This window comes from Borostomias antarcticus (assembly GCF_949987555.1).
Source record: "Borostomias antarcticus genome assembly, chromosome: 4".
Taxonomy (NCBI): Eukaryota; Metazoa; Chordata; class Actinopteri; order Stomiiformes; family Stomiidae; genus Borostomias; species Borostomias antarcticus.
In genome coordinates, this window is record NC_140237.1 from 9,861,352 (window position 1) to 9,882,016 (window position 20,665).

The following is a 20,665-nucleotide window of genomic DNA, read 5'->3' on the forward strand; positions in this document are numbered from 1 at the left end:
TCGGGTCTGTCCAGGAATTTACATCCAAACACCTTAAACCCACCTTAAGCCTTTGTCTTTATAATTTATCACCTCCCCCCAAGTCCCCTGCAAAACCCCAGTTTCAGTCATGTAAAACACCTCAGCTCTCCCCCTTTTGATATTGTAAACACACTCTGCATAGCTCTGCCTCGCTCTTTTGTCCAAGTCAGAAAGGCCACACCTTGTCCTTCCTGCTCTGATTCAGACCTTTTGTTTTCTTAGTTTTCTCATGTCACATGTCTTTACTCTTGGCCACGCCTGCCATTCATGTACAATGCAGTAGCCAATCACATCCTGGTACACTGTACCTTTGTTTGGACTGTACATAAGCCACAGCCAGAAGTGACTGACTTCACTTCTCTGACTGAACCACCTTTGCTGCGTTTGTCAGGAAGTCCTTGCGCAAGTATTTGATTTCATTCAATAAACCAGACTCAACCTTTTGAACGTATCTTGGTAAATCTTTGGACTACACCAGTCTAGAATAACTATCACAGTTTGGCGACGGGGATGGGATCACTGCCTGCGTTTGCTTCGGGATTCCAGTGGATAGAGGACTGATCGGCAGACGTGTCGGTCCATAGTGGGCGTTGGAAAATCAATTTTCTCTCTTGCGCTAGAGCGCCAGCCGAGATTATTTCCTCAGTTCTTCCACTGGATTCTTGAAGCGCACAGGTACGTTTAAACGAACCCTCTTGTGGTTCTGAGTTGTATTTGCCTTGATTTGGTTCAGCTTGTTGGTCTGGATTGTTTGAAAACGGAAAACCCCAGCGTGGGTATTTAGTAAGTAACTATCTAAGGAGATGTGAACAGAAATAGATTTTATATCGTATTGTCTTTTGACTTCGTCCTTGTTTCGTTACGAGGGTATCAGCTGTTCAAGTGAGAGTTTGGCACAGAACAGGTTTCCTTTTGGCCGGTCGCGGAGAGTTTTAACCGCGAGCACGTTGAGAGAGTTTTGCTCAATGGAGATGTAGCTACAGGGCGGAATTGAGAGTTTTGCAATCCGCGTTTTCTGGTAGAGATTTTGACCAGAGGGGCTGTACATATTTGGTAGGATCTAGACATCATGGTTTAGCCTGGACCAAATTGCTAGTGCAGCCGAGAGTGTTGTTGTAAACGTGGGCTTTTTGTTTCATGTTTGTGTGTTAAGTCGTATATTAGTCGGTTTTGGTCGTCGTTTGGTCGTCCTTTGTTTGCGTTCCCGTGTGTCTGCTACGTTCTCTCTTGCATGTGCACGGGGGGTTGGTCGTCTTATGTGTTCACTGTTTGAGCCTCGGCTCTTGATAATTGTTTGTTATGCGCGCCATGGATCCAGGTAAAGTATTGTTTTGTACCCTTTTTAGACTGTTAAAATTCTGCTAGATTCCCAGTAGGCTAGCTAACTGGTTGCCTAGGAGACGCCGGAAAACAACTCCCGGTGATCCGCCTTGAGCCAGAGGGAGAACAAAGCACTTCGCTGACTAGGTGAGTACTAAGCGAATTTAATGTGTCTTAATGTGTGTTTCTTTCGAAATTGTATTCTTTACCGCCGTGAGTTAACCATAAGGTTTCCTTTCATTGCTGTTTTGGGGTTTCTAGGCTGTTATTAGGGACGTTGTTTCTTTAAATTTCCCCGCGCTGCCAAAGACAACTTCCGGGTCATACATGCAACATTTTGGGAGCACCACTAGGTGTCCCTGTAACCCCGGCTAATAACATAGGGCTAGAGGAGGTCACAGGATTCTACTGCTAGCCTGAGGAGATTGTTGCGCTGAAGCATTACTCTGCGAGCGTTTGTTGGCAGAATTTCGTTATGTGCTAAAGCATTTTCGATTTCTTACATCCACATCTGACATTTTAGTGTTAAATTCTAAGATTCGGGCTCAGCTAGAGGGTTAAGGGAAATGCCTGTTGATTCTCTAGACTGGTCTGTTTTTAAGATTTGGGAGAGTAGCACGAGAGAGTTTTTTTTTAGGTCAGGAAGGAAAGATAAGGAGATTCAGCAAACAGTCTCTCCGCCATTTCCCCAGCAGAATAACTCTGTTTTAAAATTAGATTACCCCCTCGACTTGTTGCGCCATTAGCCACGCCCCTTCTTTCTACGAGGTATTTGTCCGAACAGGTCCGGAAGGAAGAGCCTCCGATTTTGAAGTCGAGCGCCACCTGCTGGACTTCCCTTGAACAACCCATAAGGGTGATTTTAAACTAGCCAAGATAGAGAGTTTTAATTTTTAAGGTAAATAAACAGGATAAAATAGATGTAGAGCGAACTCAAAAGTCTGACAGGGTTGAATAGGTGTTTGATTCAGGAGTTTTGTTTCAATAGTCAATGAATGGCCATAAGCTGTTCGTTTTATGCATTTCTACTGTATGAATTTTCATTCATATAATGATAATGTGTTTTTTGAGGAGCTGGCATTAGGCCTTCTCCTCTGCTATTGAACCCAGTCTGTGTTTTGAGTCTTAATTTTCAGGTGCTATGGACCCTGGGCGGCAGGTCTTTGAGAAGCCTGGATCATGCCTTCCTGGGGACTGCTTGGGACCTGCTGTTTGTCTGTTTTAACTGTTTGTTTTGTCTCTCTTTCTGATATGTAGCTTAAGACATAAGCGTTGTGCATAATAGTGGGGGGAATAGATAAGGGTTGCCAGTATCTTAATCTGAATGCAGCATCTCATAACCCAATTTATATATATTTTAAATGAGTATGTTAAATATCTCATGTTTATAGTTTAAGGCACATTCATCGGGCCTGAGTGTTTTTTTTTTCTGAGTGGTTTTTTACAGACAACTGTCGTTCCGGGAGTGATGGGCGAATGCCGAACCAGGAGACGGGCACAGACCGGAGGTGGAGATGGAGATTACTGGCCTGTTTCCCTACAGATGGGCGATCTGGGGTTCGTGAGATGCAGACCAACGCCATGTCACCAACTCACTGTGAGCAACAGATAAGTATGAAACAGGAGCAGTGCCCAAATACTCTGTCCTCAAATGCAGAAGAGGGAGGGTTTAGATATACAAATTTTAGCTATACAAATGAAGCTTTGATGGAGTTTTTTGATTAGTTAATTGTAAATGAAGCCAGTTCATTTTAGTGTCATTTTCTTTGCCTCATCTCTATTTTTATCCTGACTTCAGAAAATTTTTGCTTTCACCCTTAGAGGGTGTTGTTTTGTTGAGACGAGAATATGGGTTATTTTCTTTTCATAAAATCGCAAGAGAACTGCTAGAGCCAAATCCAATTGCCTTGATCATGACTGGGGACTGGGCGTGTTGAAGTCATTCTAACACTGCCCCTGATGTCACTGTAGGCTACTACAGACTGGCTCTAAATGACACTTGAACAGTCACCCTGTTTAAGTTTTCCTGACAGAATAATAACAATTTTTCCCCAAAGCAGGAGCTTGCGCTTAACCATATTTCTGAGAATCTCCAACAGATTTTGAATAACCGTTCCTGACCAAAGAGGGGAACAGGGAGACCAGACCAGAGGACTCTCTTTTGCTCTTCTGTTTTGTCTCTGTTTGTCTCTCTCTCATCTGTGGATCCACAGACGGAGCACTTCATCAGCCTGTGCTGGAGGCGGGAGCGCAGAGACATTTCTGACCTACAAGCATCTGCTCCACCTGCGGAGAAAAAGAAATGAAGGACTAAGTGCACATTTCCACCACCAAACTAACCTGTATCTAGGGCCTAATGACAAACCTGTACTACCTCGTTCATGTTTTCATTATGCTTTCAAACTAGCCCACGGGCCAGATCATGTTTCAAAAACAGGGGTGGCGGAGGATGTTAACAGATGTCTCCAACAGAGTGAGGACCGCCATTTCCTGAGGCTAAGGAGGGGTTCCTGCATCACATCTCTCCTGGGGATTGGGTCCTGGTCCACGACCACAGACGAAGGAGCTGGAACTCGCCGAGGTTGCTCGGGCCGTACCAGTTCCTACTCATCACGCAGACAGCGATCGGAGAGGACTTCGTGGACCCATGCAAGCCATTGCCGACGGGTCCAAGCAGCAGAGGACGGTCCACCAGGGGATCGCAAACACCAGGAGATCAGAATGCAGCTGAACCAGAGGGCTCAGAGGCCATAACCATGGGCCATCACACTGTCCTCTCCTCTGACGAGGAATCGGAGGAAAAATGACCTTGCTGGTCACCTCCTCACAAGATGCACACACGCACACACACCTGCACACACTAACATTGAACATAACTGATTCAAGCAACGCGACATTGAAGTTGCGATCTAGAAGAGAAGACGCCTTGCATTCCCCAATGACATTCTATTGCCCAAAAGAGAAGTGTCACCTAAATGACTGTTGGGATACACTGTGAACAAGAGTGACCTTGACAGTCACCGCCCACTCTCCTCTCCTCTGATGAGAAATCGGAGACTGACCTTGCCGGTCACCTCCTCACAAGAATGAATGAACTTTGAAATAATCTGGAAAATATCATATTTGTTTACAAGAGTTGCAATGTTTGAAACATGAGTTGATAAATAAGTTTGGGTTTTTCCTCTAAATTGACCAAGAGGTTTTTGCCCCTCTTACACTGGTAACCATTTTATCTTTTTTTTGCCTTGTTAAATCAAGTTTGTTTTTTGGTGAATGGTTGTCCACTCTTAGACTATAAATAGTATATAATCATGTCATTTTTTTTATCTTGTTTCCTGTCAAATTTCTGAAGCAAGGGGTTTTGGTGTGTGATTTTGCACGTTGAGAGGAAATAATTAAAGTTTCCACCTAGTGGAGAGATTATTTCCTTTCCACATGTATAGCATAGCTGACTGTTTACACTGTGTTTGGATTTTATTTTTGTGTGCCTGTTCAGGCACAAATGAGGGATTGTCCAGGAATTTACATCCAAACACCTTAAACCCACCTTAAGCCTTTGTCTTTATAATTTATCACCTCCCCCCAAGTCCCCTGCAAAACCCCAGTTTCAGTCATGTAAAACACCTCAGCTCTCCCCCTTTTGATATTGTAAACACACTCTGCATAGCTCTGCCTCGCTCTTTTGTCCAAGTCAGAAAGGCCACACCTTGTCCTTCCTGCTCTGATTCAGACCTTTTGTTTTCTTAGTTTTCTCATGTCACATGTCTTTACTCTTGGCCACGCCTGCCATTCATGTACAATGCAGTAGCCAATCACATCCTGGTACACTGTACCTTTGTTTGGACTGTACATAAGCCACAGCCAGAAGTGACTGACTTCACTTCTCTGACTGAACCACCTTTGCTGCGTTTGTCAGGAAGTCCTTGCGCAAGTATTTGATTTCATTCAATAAACCAGACTCAACCTTTTGAACGTATCTTGGTAAATCTTTGGACTACACCAGTCTAGAATAACTATCACAGGTCGTCCACAGACGGACCTCCCGTCTTCGTCTCCGTACAGATCTTCAATACTGACGTTATGTTGGTTACTGGCTGGTTATGTCCAATGCTGGTTATGTCCAGTGCTGGTTATGTCCAATGCTGGTTATGTCCAATGCTGGTTATGTCCAATGCTGGTTATGTCCAATGCTGGTTATGTCCAGTGCTGGTTATGTCCAATGCTGGTTATGTCCAATGCTGGTTATGTCCATGCTGGTTATGTCCAATGCTGGTTAAGGTCCAGCGCTGCACGTAGCATTCTGGTGTAGTATCCGTCCAGTGACCTCTGCAGGGCGTGGCTCAGGGTCCAGCACTTACAGCCATACAGGAGAACGACCTCCACGGTGGCGTTGAAGAAGCTGAGCTTGGTTTCACGGGGGAGGTTGGATTTCCACACGTTGCTCGTGCCATTTAGAGCTCTCCATGTGAACGCCTTCCTCACTCTGAGGTCATGCTCCGTCGAGTTGACCCAGGAGCTCAGGTATTTGAAGCTCTCAGCCTCCTTCAGAGCAGTACCTTCAGCTGCCACTAGGGGCAGATGTTTTGGGGTGTTGTAGGTGATGACCTCAGTTTTCTTGGCGCTCAGAGGAAAGCCTTTAACTGATCAAACACATCTTAAACAGTGTTCTGACCCCCCCCCCCCCCCTCCAGACCGTCTCCCAGCGATGATGACTCTAATCACTGTTGTCTCCAACCAATCACTGTGGGGTTACGCAATGTCAACACCCGGCAACATTTGTCTGAGGCTGCCCTCATCAACCCTTTAGATTAGAGACCAGCAGCTCTTAATGAATCTCACAACATGAAGGTAAACACACTGACACACACACACACACACACACACACTGACACACACACACACACACACACACACACACACATGCGCACACACACACACACACGCACGCACACACACACACAGTCTCATTTAGATACGCCACGATCACGCACACTCTCTCTCAACCTCTCTCTCTCTTTCATATACACAGACACACATACACTATCAACACACCCTTACACACATACACTATCAACACACCCTTACACACATACACTATCAACACACCCTTACACACATACACTATCAACACACCCTTACACACATACACTATCAACACACCCTTACACACATACACTATCAACACACCCTTACACACATACACTATCAACACACCCTTACACACATACACTATCAACACACCCTTACACACATACACTATCAACACACCCTTACACACATACACTATCAACACACCCTTACACACATACACTATCAACACACCCTTACACACATACACTATCAACACACCCTTACACACATACACGACCATCATAGACACATATTGTACATACACAGAACCATCCACACACACACTGAAGGATGGAAATAGAGAGGCCACACACACACACTCTCACACACATACAGTACAGTACACCACACACACTCTCACACACATACAGTACACCACACACACACACACACACACACACACACACACACACACACACTCTCTCTCACACACATACAGTACACCACACACACACATACACTCTCACACACATACAGTACACCACACACACACACACAACCACACATATACAGTACAGTGAGTATCAGTGACCAGGACATTATCTACTTTTAATTCTAAATGATACAAAGATTGACAACTGGACAAATAACGGGATGTTGATTCCTGCTCCACATGTCCTCCTCCTCCTCCTCCCCCTCCTCCTCCTCCTCCTCTCCCTCCCCCTCCTCCTCCTCCTCCTCCCCCTCCTCCTCCTCCTCTCCCTCCCCCTCCTCCTCCTCCTCCTCTCCCTCCCCCTCCTCCTCTCCTCCTCCTCCTCCTCCTCCCCTTCCTCCAGGCGTCCTGTAAGGTCTTTAGCAGGTCTGACCGTGGCTGTCCAGCCCCGCCGTCTGAGGAGAGGACGAGGAGCTGAGGAGAGGACGAGGAGCTGAGGAGAGGACATGGAGCTGAGGAGAGGACGAGGAGCTGAGGAGAGGATGAGGAGCTGAGGAGAGGATGAGGAGCTGGAGAGGATGAGGAGCTGAGGAGAGGATGAGGAGCTGGAGAGGATGAGGAGCTGGAGAGGATGAGGAGCTGAGGAGAGGACATGGAGCTGAGGAGAGGATGAGGAGCTGAGGAGAGGATGAGGAGCTGAGGAGAGGATGAGGAGCTGGAGAGGATGAGGAGCTGAGGAGAGGACGAGGAGCTGAGGAGAGGATGAGGAGCTGGAGAGGATGAGGAGCTGAGGAGAGGACATGGAGCTGAGGAGAGGACATGGAGCTGAGGAGAGGACGAGGAGCTGAGGAGAGGATGAGGAGCTGAGGAGAGGACGAGGAGCTGAGGAGAGGATGAGGAGCTGAGGAGAGGACGAGGAGCTGAGGAGAGGATGAGGAGCTGGAGAGGATGAGGAGCTGAGGAGAGGACGAGGAGCTGAGGAGAGGATGAGGAGTTGAGGACGAGGAGCTGAGGAGAGGACGAGGAGTTGAGGAGAGAACGAGGAGCTGAGGAGAGGACGAGGAGCTGAGGAGAGGACGAGGAGCTGAGGAGAGGACGAGGAGCTGAGGCTGTTTCCTCACCTTCTCACTACATTCCAGTCTCTCCTGCGTTTCTAATGACAGGGCTGTAAATAATGACAAGGAATGTGTGTGTGTGTGCGTGTGTGTGTGTGTGTGTGTGTGTGTGTGTGTGTGTGTGTGTGTGTGTGTGTACTGTAATGAGCTTTGGGAGGTTGGAGAGTTTAACTAACACAGCAGAAACTCTCTGGACCCAGAGCAGAGCAGTGGCCTGGTTCTGGTTCTGGGTCTGGGTCTGTGTAGAAAGCATCTGCTCACAGGTGTGTTCTATGATCTGGACATACAGTACCTGTAAATGGCAGGACTCCACCCTGTAAGTGATTCCACCCTGAGGCTGTTTTGGTGGCCAGGATAGGGGAGATGTTCTCTATGGTGGCTGATGATCAACAGACCCCCTGGTCAGTCTCCTGGTCATGGACTGAGTCTGTCAGAAAGTAGAGGTCATCTAACACAGCTCAACCCTACCCACAGTACATCTAGAGGCAACACACACACACACACACACACACACACAGACACACACACACACACACACACACACACACACACACTCATGCACATACACACACACATCTACCTACAGGTATGGTCAGTCTACACAGACAGTCTTCTCCAGACTTGTGATCTGTTCCAGGACAGGCCGATAGTCCACCTGTTCTAAAGGAGGTACATATGTGTTAGATTACAAGGCAATACCAACATTGGATTGTGCACTTATATTGCCGTACTGTATGATAAGATATATATATATTTTACAGAAAAGAGCTATCAGAATTATTCATTAAGCAGATTATAGGGAACACGCTGATATATTATTTATTCTTTCTGGACTATTGAAACTGCGAGAGCTAGTCAAGTTGCAGACACTATTTGTTATGTATAAGGCAAAAAGTAAAGCACTACCAGCTAATCTACTAAAAAATGTCACTGTTTCACTTCAGAGAATGATGAGCATAGAAGGAAAGGTCATTTTAAGCGTCAGTACAGTCTGGACCATTTTAAAACAGAGCATCAGTCTGCATGGACCACTTTAAAACAGAGCATCAGTCTGCATGGACCACTTTAAAACAGAGCATCAGTCTGCATGGACCACTTTAAAACAGAGCATCAGTCTGCATGGACCACTTTAAAACAGAGCATCAGTCTGCATGGACCACTTTAAAACAGAGGTGTATATCAGTGGTTGGAGTTAAACTCTGGAATTCTCTTTATAACGAACTAAAGCACCGTAAAAATATATTTCAATTTTTAAAATAGTATAAAAACAGAACAATTCGATTCTATGAATATATATACGTTTTACACTTGGTTTGTATTGTTTTGCATTTATATCTGGATTGTTTTTTGTTTGTTTGTTTGTCTGTTTATTTTAAATTATGTTTTAATATCAACTTGTGTTTTGTATTTGTTTTGCATTTATATTTGGATGTATTTTTTGGGGTTTGGTTTGAATTTTCTTTTAGTAGCTATTTGTGAAACGGGCTGACCATTACGTGAGGCTGTTTATGATGAAGAAGGGGGCAGGTTAAATAAGGTTTTCTTCATCCTGCTCCTTTTCCACCGTGGGTGTGTAAAGTTCTGTGTCAAGTTGCAGAATATTGGCTTGTCTACTCTTGATGAAATGTACACATGTAAGAAAGAAAGAAATACAATAAAAAAAATAAAAAGGACAGCCAGATAGTCTACCTCCAGGACAGGCAGATAGTCTACCCCCAGGACAGACAGGTGGTCTACCCCCAGGACAGGCAGATAGTCTACCCCCAGGACAGACAGGTAGTCTACCCCCAGGACAGACAGATAGTTCCCCCAGGACAGACAGGTAGTCTACCCCCAGGACAGACAGATAGTCTACCCCCAGGACAGACAGGTAGTCTACCCCCAGGACAGACAGGTAGTCTACCCCCAGGACAGACAGTAGTCTACCCCCAGGACAGACAGATAGTCTACCCCCAGGACAGACAGATAGTCTACCCCCAGGACAGACAGGTAGTCTACCCCCAGGACAGACAGATAGTCTACCCCCAGGACAGACAGATAGTTTACCCCCAGGACAGACAGGTAGTCTACCCCCAGGACAGATAGATAGTCTACCCCCAGGACAGGCAGGTAGTCTACCTCCAGGACAGACAGATAGTCTACCCCCAGGACAGATAGATAGTCTACCCCCAGGACAGTCAGATAGTCTACCCCCAGGACAGACAGACAGATAGTCTACCTCCAGGACAGTCAGATAGTCTACCTCCAGGACAGACAGGTAGTCTACCCCCAGGACAGACAGGTAGTCTACCTCCAGGACAGACAGGTAGTCTACCCCCAGGACAGACAGGTAGTCTACCCCCAGGACAGACAGGTAGTCTACCCCCAGGACAGACAGGTAGTCTACCCCCAGGACAGACAGATAGTCTACCCCCAGGACAGACAGGTGGTCTACCCCCAGGACAGACAGATAGTCTACCTCCTATAAGCATTCTTCACCTAATGTTCCATGTAATGAACCATTTACTGTAGCGTTTACAGGAGGTTTACAGGGGACGCTACGACCTGCTGTCTCTCCTCAAAGGAAGCTATTTCTCCTTAAATGAGAAGGACAGGAGCTTAGGGGAGGAGAGGGGAAGGGGAGACAGGGAGGAAAAGAGGAGAGGGGGAGGAAGGGAGGAGAAATAAACACACACACACACACACACACACACACACACACACAGATTGGCTGTACCCATGGCAACAGACTGAGCAGACCAGACAGGATACATGCATGCTGGGTAATGTCTGTGGATGACATCACTTGAATCTACAGCTTAATGGTCTCTGTGTCTCTTAACAAGGTGATAATGATATTCAGGGGATTAAAGGTTTAGTTCAGAATTTTGGACATTGAGCCTCATTTACGACTTACCCATAATGTTGTTGCTTGATGGAGAAAATTTCCAGCTGATTCCATGCCGTCTCTTGTTCAGGCATTCACGGTATGCTAATGCTAGCGCAATCAAACTGAAGTGGCTAGAATTCAAAGAAAACTCACTTAAACACAAATATGAGGACAGTCTGTCAGGGGCTCATTTGAGTTTTTATACCATAATTTTTGTCCAACTATCGTTGAACCAATTCATTTGTTCTGACTGATATGGTGAACGAGGGACATCATGGAATCAGCTGAAAATGTTCTCCGTCACTCACCAATATTATGGGTAAGATATAAATGAGGCACTAGGTCCACAATTCTGAACTACCCCTTTAAAGCTACATGAGATATCTTGGCACTTTGGCGGCCCCTCTGGTCGTGATAAAATTGGCACTGCGTTTTAAGTACAGTAGGACCCCACTCATCCGAACTTCAGAGATCCGAACCTCCCGGTCTACCGAACAGGCTTAAAAAAACGTTTTTGTTTTTTTAGCCTGCTATCTGGTTACTGGTGGGATTTTCATTACAGTACTGTATCCTACTGTGAATAAAAACAGAACTGTTTGTAGACCTACATGTAGCCTGTAGGCTGTAGCCTACTGTCACGTTTCATTTCTTTGTTACTTTAATGTCGAGTGCAAAACGCAAACGAGTCTGCTGCGCGAGAGCTGCATTCCTTGGCAGCCAGAAAGCGCGTCAGCAACCTGAAGCAGGTGAGCATCGAGTCATTTTCCGTTCCCAGTTAATGGACTTCAGGAACACAGACGTGTTGTGAGCATGTAGATTAGCCTACTAGACCTACTGGATTTGTTAAATAATACTCTACAGCCTAGGCCACGTTAGCCTACATCGGTTGTTTAGGCTGCAATAGCCTAAGACACGACAACTTGTCTGTCATTTCATTTATTTATTTATTTATTTATTTATTTATTTATTTATTTATTTATTATCATTTGCTCTAATTGTTCACCGAAAAAAAAATAAAAAAAAAATACATCGAATGTCGTAAAAGTGCTTCAAATGTAGGGACACCAGAGGACACAAACAGTTGGCTGGCACTTTGCCATCTAGGGACCTGAAGCAGCAGCCTCATAGCATCATTGTAGGCCACTTTGAGACTGCATGCTACTCTTCTTGTAACAACACCAGAGATAAGCTGTATTCAGAGGTGTGCAGAAAGCTCTAAAAAGTGAGCATTTGACTTGTACAGAGCACATGCTGAAATTATGTAGCAATATATTGGCATATAATTTACATTGTCTGTAGATATCTCTATCAGCATTGAAGTCCTCAGTAAAAAAATGGCCAAGGTATTTTAGTTCCTGGCATGGAAGAGGAATATCACTTAAGTGAAAAGCAGGAAAGACTCATTTCTTATCTTCTCTACTTCTAACTCATGACATTACTCTTCTTAGCATTGTATTTTATGTCAAATACTTCGCCGAACTGTGAGCACACCTTCAGTTATTGCTGCAACCCAGAACTGTATGGTCCAAAAATGACTAGGTCATCTGCATACATAAGATGATTAATGACAGATTCACCAACAAGACAGCCCGTCTTGCACATATTCAGGTGCTTGGATAGATCATCCATATATACATTTAAAAGGATAGGAGACAAGATCCCACCTTGGTGAACACCATTGCTAACATTAAATGGGGCTGATATAACATTGCCCCATTTAACCTGAATTTTCTGATGGGCATACCAGAACACCAATATTCTGACAATGTTCTTAGGAACACCACTAACGAGCAGTTTTTGAAATAATTGTTCATGATTGCTTCTGTCAAAGGCCTTGGATGCATCAATAAAACACATAAAAACAGTGGAGTTTTGGCTTCTATATTTAGCTATTATCTTCTTCAGAGCGTATATGCACATATCAGTGCCATGCTTTCTCTTAAAGCCAAACTGATTATCAGTGGTGAGAACAAACATTTCTAACCTATTAGCAAGATTCTTTCCAGCACTTTGGATAGGATACTGGCAAGGGCAATAGGTCTATAGTTATCCATGCTATTTAATTTACCAGCCTCGTCCTTAATGACAGGTACTAGCAACACAGACGTGATAGAATCAGGAAGGATCCCATGAACCATGAGCCCCGTAAAACACATGTCAGAAAGACAAGAGAGAGACAGGCTGGGATTGGACAGGGTTAGAGACATGAGAGAGACAGGCTGGGATTGGACAGGGTTAGAGACATGAGAGAGACAGGCTGGGATTGGACAGGGTTAGAGACATCTTCACTTCTTAAGACACACATGTCCAGGCAGGCCTTCGGCCATCTATAACGCCTTGCTGCTCGCAATGTTGTTTTTTTTTCTGTTCTGTGTCATTTTAATTTTGTCTCGTGTTGTATTGCCATTTTAATTTATTACTGTAAAGCACTCTGTGCATCCGTGCTGTGAAGAGCGCTATATAAATAAAGCTTACTTACTTACTTACTTACTTACATGAGAGAGAGAGAGAGAGAGAGAGAGAGAAAGAGAGACAGAGAGACAGAGAGAGAGAGAGGTTGTGAGTGGACAGGGTCGTAGAGACAGGGTTGAGGTAGTGGGGGGTGGCGTGGTGATGACTGAAGCAGTGGAGGTATGTGGAGCAGCTTCTGCTAGCGTCATTAGGGGCCCTCAGACCACGCACAGGGAGAGAGCCGACCAGAAAGACCTCCACATTCCAGGAAACAGACCGGATCTCAGAGTATGAGTAGACATGAGAGAGGAGGAACAGCCATGACCTCTCAGTGATGTTCAGAGACGGTGTCTCTGCCTTGGACCTGGTCAGAGAGAGAGAGGTGGGGGAGGGAGGGGGTCGAGGGGTACATATTTGGGAAGTCAATAAAATAAAGGCAGGCTAAAGGGCAGTCTTCCTGCCTTCGTACGAGATAATCAGACTAATCACTGAGTTAAGAAATCGTCCAGGAAAATGTGAGAAAGTGAACCCACATGCCGTCAACACAGAGGAGGGGAACCATTAGCAGAGTGAAAATAACTGGCTAATGAAACCCCTGTTCTGACGTCAGGTACAGTATTAGCTGGCTACATCACAACTCTGCTGCTGCTGGCCAGCCTGAAGCCAGAGTCTGAGAGATAACCATGGCTTCACACACACACACACACACACACACACACACACAAACACGCACGCACTCACACAAACACACACACACACACACAAACACGCACGCACGCACACACACACACACACACACACACACACACACACACACACACACACCAATGGTTTCACACTCAAGTCTATGGCCCAGGGCCAGCTCTAGGTAACAAGGGGGTCTACTGTAGTTCTGATGAGAGGTGATGGAGAAGAACACAGTAATCGTGACAGGCATTTGTCAAAACCATAACATAACCATAATATAACCATAACATGACCATAAATAAACCATAACATAACCATAATATGATCATAACATGACCATAACATAACCATAACATAGCCATAACATAACCATAACATAACCATAACACAGCCATAACATAACCATAACATAGCCATACCATGACCATAACATAACCATAACATAACCATAACATAGCCATAACATAACCATAACATAACCATAACAGTGGACCTCACTCTGACCTGCTGATGTGTTAATTCATTGGGATACATGAACCTTTAGGTCTAATAATGAGCTGTCTGTGTTCTGAGCAGGTGTGGTCAGGCTGAACACTCCCTCCATATGTTTAAACCAGAGCCTAACCTTTATACAGAGATTTCTGTCCACAGCTGTGTGTGTGTGTGTGTGTGTGTGTGTGTGTGTGTGTGTGTGTGTGTGTGTGTGTGTGTGTGTGTGTGTGTGTGAGAGAGAGAGAGAGAGAGAGAGAAGAAGAATATCACACCTGTTCCCCAACAGGTGCTGACAGCAGACAGATAGGAGAACCATTTAAATATTTACAGACACATTCACTCGCACACACACACACACACACACACACACACACACACACACACACACACACACACACACACACACACACACACACACACACACACACACACACACACACACACCTACCAGAGACGCTATGTAGGGTTGAGGATGACGGAGGAGGACCCGATTACTACCATGTGTCTGGTAGAGAGTCTGGACAACCAGGCCGTCCATCTCTCTGTCTCTTTCTTGCGCTCACTAACTGGACACCTCAGAGTTCCCCTGTCAAATGTCAGGGGGAGGAAGAGGAGGAGGAGGTGGAGGAGGAGGAGGTGGAGGAGGAGGAGGAGGTGGAGGATGCTTTCCTGAGAGTGGAAAGTCTACACAGCACAACTTTCATACTAAATCATCCTTCACAGAAGTCCTATCAGTCAGCAGGAGGGAACGAGATCTTCTCCCAGATCAGAGATGAACATGCTGTATGTGTCAGAACTGTCGGCCAGATGCAGGCTATCACTCCCTAATAACAATAACAATAATAATAACAACCTCAGGTGGTGAGTCACTTCACCCTAAACACTCCCTTGGTTCTCTTCTGCCCGGCGCTGGCCCTGGTGAGTCCAGGAACCAGACAGGAACCGGACACCGTCTGGTTGGGGTTTCAAGCCCATCAACCAAACCACCGGGGGGACATGACCCCATTTTGGGGATCAAACCCCGGGTCTCCGCTACATGGCTTCAGCTCAAAGAGCTGGTACAAGACAGGAGTGCTGACCTAAGGTTTTTGATGTGTTTTCTAGCTCACTGTGAATCAGTTTGTACGGACAGGAACCCGGGCCTGATCCTGGCCCAGTAGAAAATGGTCATGGTCCTGGTCCTGGTCCTGGTCCTGGTCCAGCAGTCCTTCTCTCCTTTCAACCGCTCGAAAATGTACCAGCTCACCTCTACTCTACTTACTTGTTTTGGTCTTCCTCTGCCCAAAAGGCGAGTCTCGAGGAGGGGGTGGAAGAGGATGAGGAGGTGGGGGTGGAGGGGGTGGATGACTAGGAAGTGGAAGAGGAGGAGGAGGAGGTGGAAGAGGACGAGGAGGAGGAGGAGGAGGAGGAGGGAGTAGAGGAGGAGGTGGAAGAGGAGGAGGGGGTGGAGGAGGAGGAGGAGGAGGACGAGGAGGAGGGGGTAGAGGAGGAGGTGGAAGAGGAGGAGGGGGTGGAAGAGGACGAGGAGAAGGGGGTGTAGGAGGAGGTGGAAGAGGGGAGGGGGTGGAGGAGGAGGAGGTGAAAGAGGAGAAGGAAGAGGAGGAGGAAGAGGAGGAGGTGGAGGAGGAGAAGGATGTTAAGGTGGAGAAGGAGTGTGGAAGAGGAGGAGTAGCAGGAAGATGAGATGCCGTCATGGCTGGCTGCACTTAATAAACTTGCTTCATTTGGTCTCGCCCAGTTGTGAGTACAGAAAATAATGTTCAAGCGAAAACAATTATGCATCGTCACAAGAAGGGATATTTCATGTTCTCTACACTGTTCTGATACAGCCTGGTAGAGTATGGATCATCCTGATACAGCCTGATAGAGTATGGATCATCCTGATACAGCCTGGTAGAGTATGGATCATCCTGATACAGCCTGGTAGAGTATGGATCATCCTGATTCAGCCTGGTAGAGTATGGATCATCCTGATACAGCCTGGTAGAGTATGGATCATCCTGATACAGCCTGATAGAGTATGGATCATCCTGATACAGCCTGATAGAGTATGGATCAGACATCAACACAGGGGTCAGACGTGGACACAGGGGTCAGACGTGGACACAGGGGTCAGGCTGATCTGAAACTGGACCCAGGAGTGGAGCTACTGGGCCGGCGCTGAGTGGGCGACCCCGCACGTCACAGCACCCCTGCGTGGGCACGCACGCCCCCCCCCCGCCCGCGCAGGGGAACGGCTCGATGCTCGCTGCTCACACGCCTCCACGCTCAAAATGGCTCTATTATACGCTTGAGCAACGGATCGAACTTGGCACAGAGCCGTGTGTCACAGTGGACAAACTGATCTAGTATATCTTAACGCCGTGCTATCCAGCTTGGGAAGTATATATGCTCATAGAGATATGGTTGGCTGATGGAGCTCTGTGAGCATATATATGCCCATAGAGATCCATTGTGTACTACTTGACTGTAACATGAGCAATGCGCACTAATATCTCAAGATTACGTACAGTAAGTCTACTGTAGTCTGTCAAAATGTTAATATGGACCGTTGTATCACAAATATCCTAACAGGGTTTTGATGCTAAATACCAAGCTACTCCTTTAAGGGTGAAACTCAAGTTCTTTTATATAAACAAAGCATGTTTTTCATGTTTTATGTCAATTTCTTTATTTCACTTTATTTATTTACATGTATTTATTATTTCAATGTATTATTTTATATTGAAATTTATTTCAATTTAGTATTTATTTTTTTCATTTTTATGTGTATCCAATGTATGTTTTTTTGTTCTTATTTCATGGATTTGAATGTGTAAATGCATGATGTCTTTGCAGTTATTTTATTAAAGCGTGATGTTTTGTTTATGCTTTGTTTTGTACTGTAACCAGGGCACCATTGCAAATGAGACCATGTTCTCAATGGACTCCCATGGTAAACTAATATGAAATAAAAAATGAATAAAATACACAAAGAAAAGGGCAGGAGGAGGAGGAGGGTGGAGGAGGAAGAGCAGGAGGAGGAAGAGGAGGGTGGAGGATGAGCAGGGAGGAAGGAGGAGGAGAAGCAGGATGAGGAGAACTGGTGGCTGGGATAGGCACACTCTCCCTCTATCCTCCCAGCCCGACTATGGCCAGAGGGAGAGAGGAGGAGGAGGAGGAGGAGGAGAGGGAGGAAGATGTAGCCCTAATCAGCTCCTCTGTTTTCAGAAAAACATGACATCACTGTCTGGAACCTTCTGGCAAAACTTTGAACCATACTGTAGTTCCTTCCCCCTCTCTCTCTCTCTCTCTCTCTCTCTCCCTCCCTCTCTCTCCCCCCCTCTCTCTCTCTCTCTCTCTCTCTCTCTCTCCCCCTCTCTCTCTCCCTCTCTCTCTCTCTCCCTCTCTCTCTCTCTCTCTCTCCAGTCTCACCAGCAGCTTATCAACACCACGGCAGATGTGGAGAACTGGAAAGCTGATATTCCCTCTTTGTCTGGTGATTATTCACCACAGCAACAACAAACAGCGGCTCCTGACGGAGCTTCACAGCGCTGAGGTCCTTCTGCTTCTGAGGGGGAAATATGATCTCAGGAGCCGGAAAAAAGAATCACCTGACAAACAGCAAGCATCTGGCTCCCCTACCCCGACACTACTCACTATAATACCCCAGTAGTACACTCACCATGAGAGCCCTACTCACAGAGCACACAGCTCCCAGCTCTACACCGGGCTGCAGCTGCTCACACACATCTGGGACTGATTTAGACTAGATGTTACTGGGAACAGGGTTTCCGTGGTTGCTGGGCAGGGATCATGTTGAGGGAGACTTTCTGTGGTGAAACCATGCGCTTGTGTTTGGAGTTTGTGGTTGAACTGTGTTCTGGTGTTTGGCTGAAGCTCCTGGACAACACAATGTGATATGGGGCACGCACACACACACACACACACACACACACACACACACACACACACACACACACACACACACGTGCACGCACACATGCACGCACGCACGCACTGGGACATCACTGTCTGGATACGCACACACATGCACACACACACGCACACACACACGTATCTGGCTATATGACTGCCTTTCTTTTAAATCTCAAGTTAATAATCTTCTTGACCTAAGGCTGAAGTTGGGGTTTTATTTCAGAAACAAGTCCTGTTTCTCCTTTGAGGCCAGAAGAAGACCTGGACTGAAACTTTTTTTTTTTTTTTTACCAGAGCTTGATTATGGTGATCTGTTGTACATGAATGCACTGGCCCATCGCCTGCACATGTTAGATACTGTACGGCATGTCACCTGACCTGCCATATGAATGCAGGCTTGGCCAAGTACGCGCATGATACTACCATGTACAGTATGTATCTGCTGATAACATTAATGAGCTAAACACAATGCTGCAAGAAGAGCTGACGCTGGTGTCTGATTGGGTTTCTGAAAACAGGCTAAAGTTGAACATCTAAAAAATAAAGGGTATGATATTGAGCCTAGAAAAGCTCTAAGGTTAGATTATGCAGATTATTATTATTGTGGGTCGTTCAATGATCGAAGGGTCAGTGGTTCGAATCCCAGCTCCGACTGTCCACATGTCGAAGTGTCCTTGAGCAAGACACCTAACCCCAAATTGCTCCCAATGAGCAGGTTAGCACCTTGCATGGCAGCTACCGCCATTGGTGTGTGAATGTGTGTGTGAATGTGTGTGTGAATGGGTTAATGAGAGGCCATTGTAAAGCGCTTTGAGTGCCGCTAAGGTGGAAAAGCGCTATATAAGTGCAGTCCATTTACCATTTACCATTTATGAGCTGAGCATAGAGTAGCCATTGAGCAGGTGAGAGAGGCCAGATTGCTGGGCATTACACTGGAGGATATACACTTTCATGGTCAACTCACATTAATAATATTGTTGCCAAAATGAGTAGAGGCATTTCCATCATTAGAAGGTGTGTTTGTTTTTTCAATAGAAATAACAATCAAACAAGCAATACAATCTCTAATCTTATCTCACCTCGATTACTGCCCAGCAACTTGGCCTAGTGCTTTAAAACAAGATCTTAGGGAGATCCAGCTCACCCAGAACAGAGGTCCAGGACTCTCTACTGCTCAGTGAGGGACAGGGTGGAAGGGAGGCCAGGCTGGCTTGGATTCTTGTTAGTTGTTCTTTGTCCTCTCCCCCCGGGCTCGGAGCCGACGGGCTATCCTTTTACCACCCCGAGCCTGGGTGAGGGGTCACCCGGGCTATATACAGTATCTAGGCACACCTCCAGGAGCCATGTCACCATTTCGTCATCCAAAACCGTCAGGCTATGCATTCCGTTGGGTGTCCGGTATCGGACAGTCCTGGATGACGTGGTCGGCGGTTTGTTCCTCAGCACCAAACTCGCACGCCGCACAGGATACCAAGCCCCATCTGTGTCTTGGATGAGGGTGGAAGATTGACTGACTTACAGCCTAGTCCAATATATTACAGATATTTGTGACTTTGCAACCCACATACAGTATTTAATCCACACAGATAATACACAAACTGATAGAAATGGTCTAGACTAGACGTGCCTTCAGGAAATGCTTCACATTACCTTTACCCAAAACTAATGTTTTAAAGAAATCAGTAATATATAGAGCTATGTCAATCTATAACAAACTACCACTGAATTCAATTTTACCCAGATTACCAGTAAGATCAGTTTTAAAGGAAATTAAGAAGAACAATTACTCAGAAAGAAATTAATTTATTATAGGTGTTGACACCTTGTATTTCTACTGCACTCTTCAAGGTATTCAAAGACTTGTAGGGTGCTGCTGTGTTCCTCAACTCTCTCTAGGGCATGGGTTCCCAAACTCCATCAATGTGGGCCTCCCCTCTGAAAACAGTGACACACCCGTGCCCCCCCAACCCCCCAAATTTGTCAATTTTGCAAGGCTGCATTAGCTAGCTCATAACATTACACAGCTAAGTTAGCTCGGTAGCACCTGTTGCTAGTTAACGTTATGACGTTTTCGCACAATACATTCAGACCTGCGGGGGGAGGCTCTCTCTGCACTATCCACAAATTTAGTATACATCTCTCCCATTATTTATTTAGATCTTCTGATCTTTAAAATCACGTTTCATTCATAAAAACCAGACATTTAAAAAAATAAAATACAAACACACACACACAGACACATGCACACACAGAGACACATGCACACATACATGTGCGCGCACACACACA

General features: G+C 45.9%; 1 protein-coding gene across 1 annotated transcript in view; it reads right to left on the reverse strand.

Annotated features, from left to right (window-relative positions):
- cilp (cartilage intermediate layer protein, nucleotide pyrophosphohydrolase) overlaps window positions 1-20,665 on the reverse strand; it is a gene marked incomplete at both ends in the record, with an annotated part of 78,531 nt that overhangs the window by 11,150 nt on the left and 46,716 nt on the right. Inside the window, one exon of the mRNA XM_084437297.1 lies at window positions 5,700-5,975. Coding sequence (XP_084293423.1) covers window positions 5,700-5,975 — 276 coding nt within the window. The remainder of the gene's footprint in view (window positions 1-5,699; window positions 5,976-20,665) is intronic.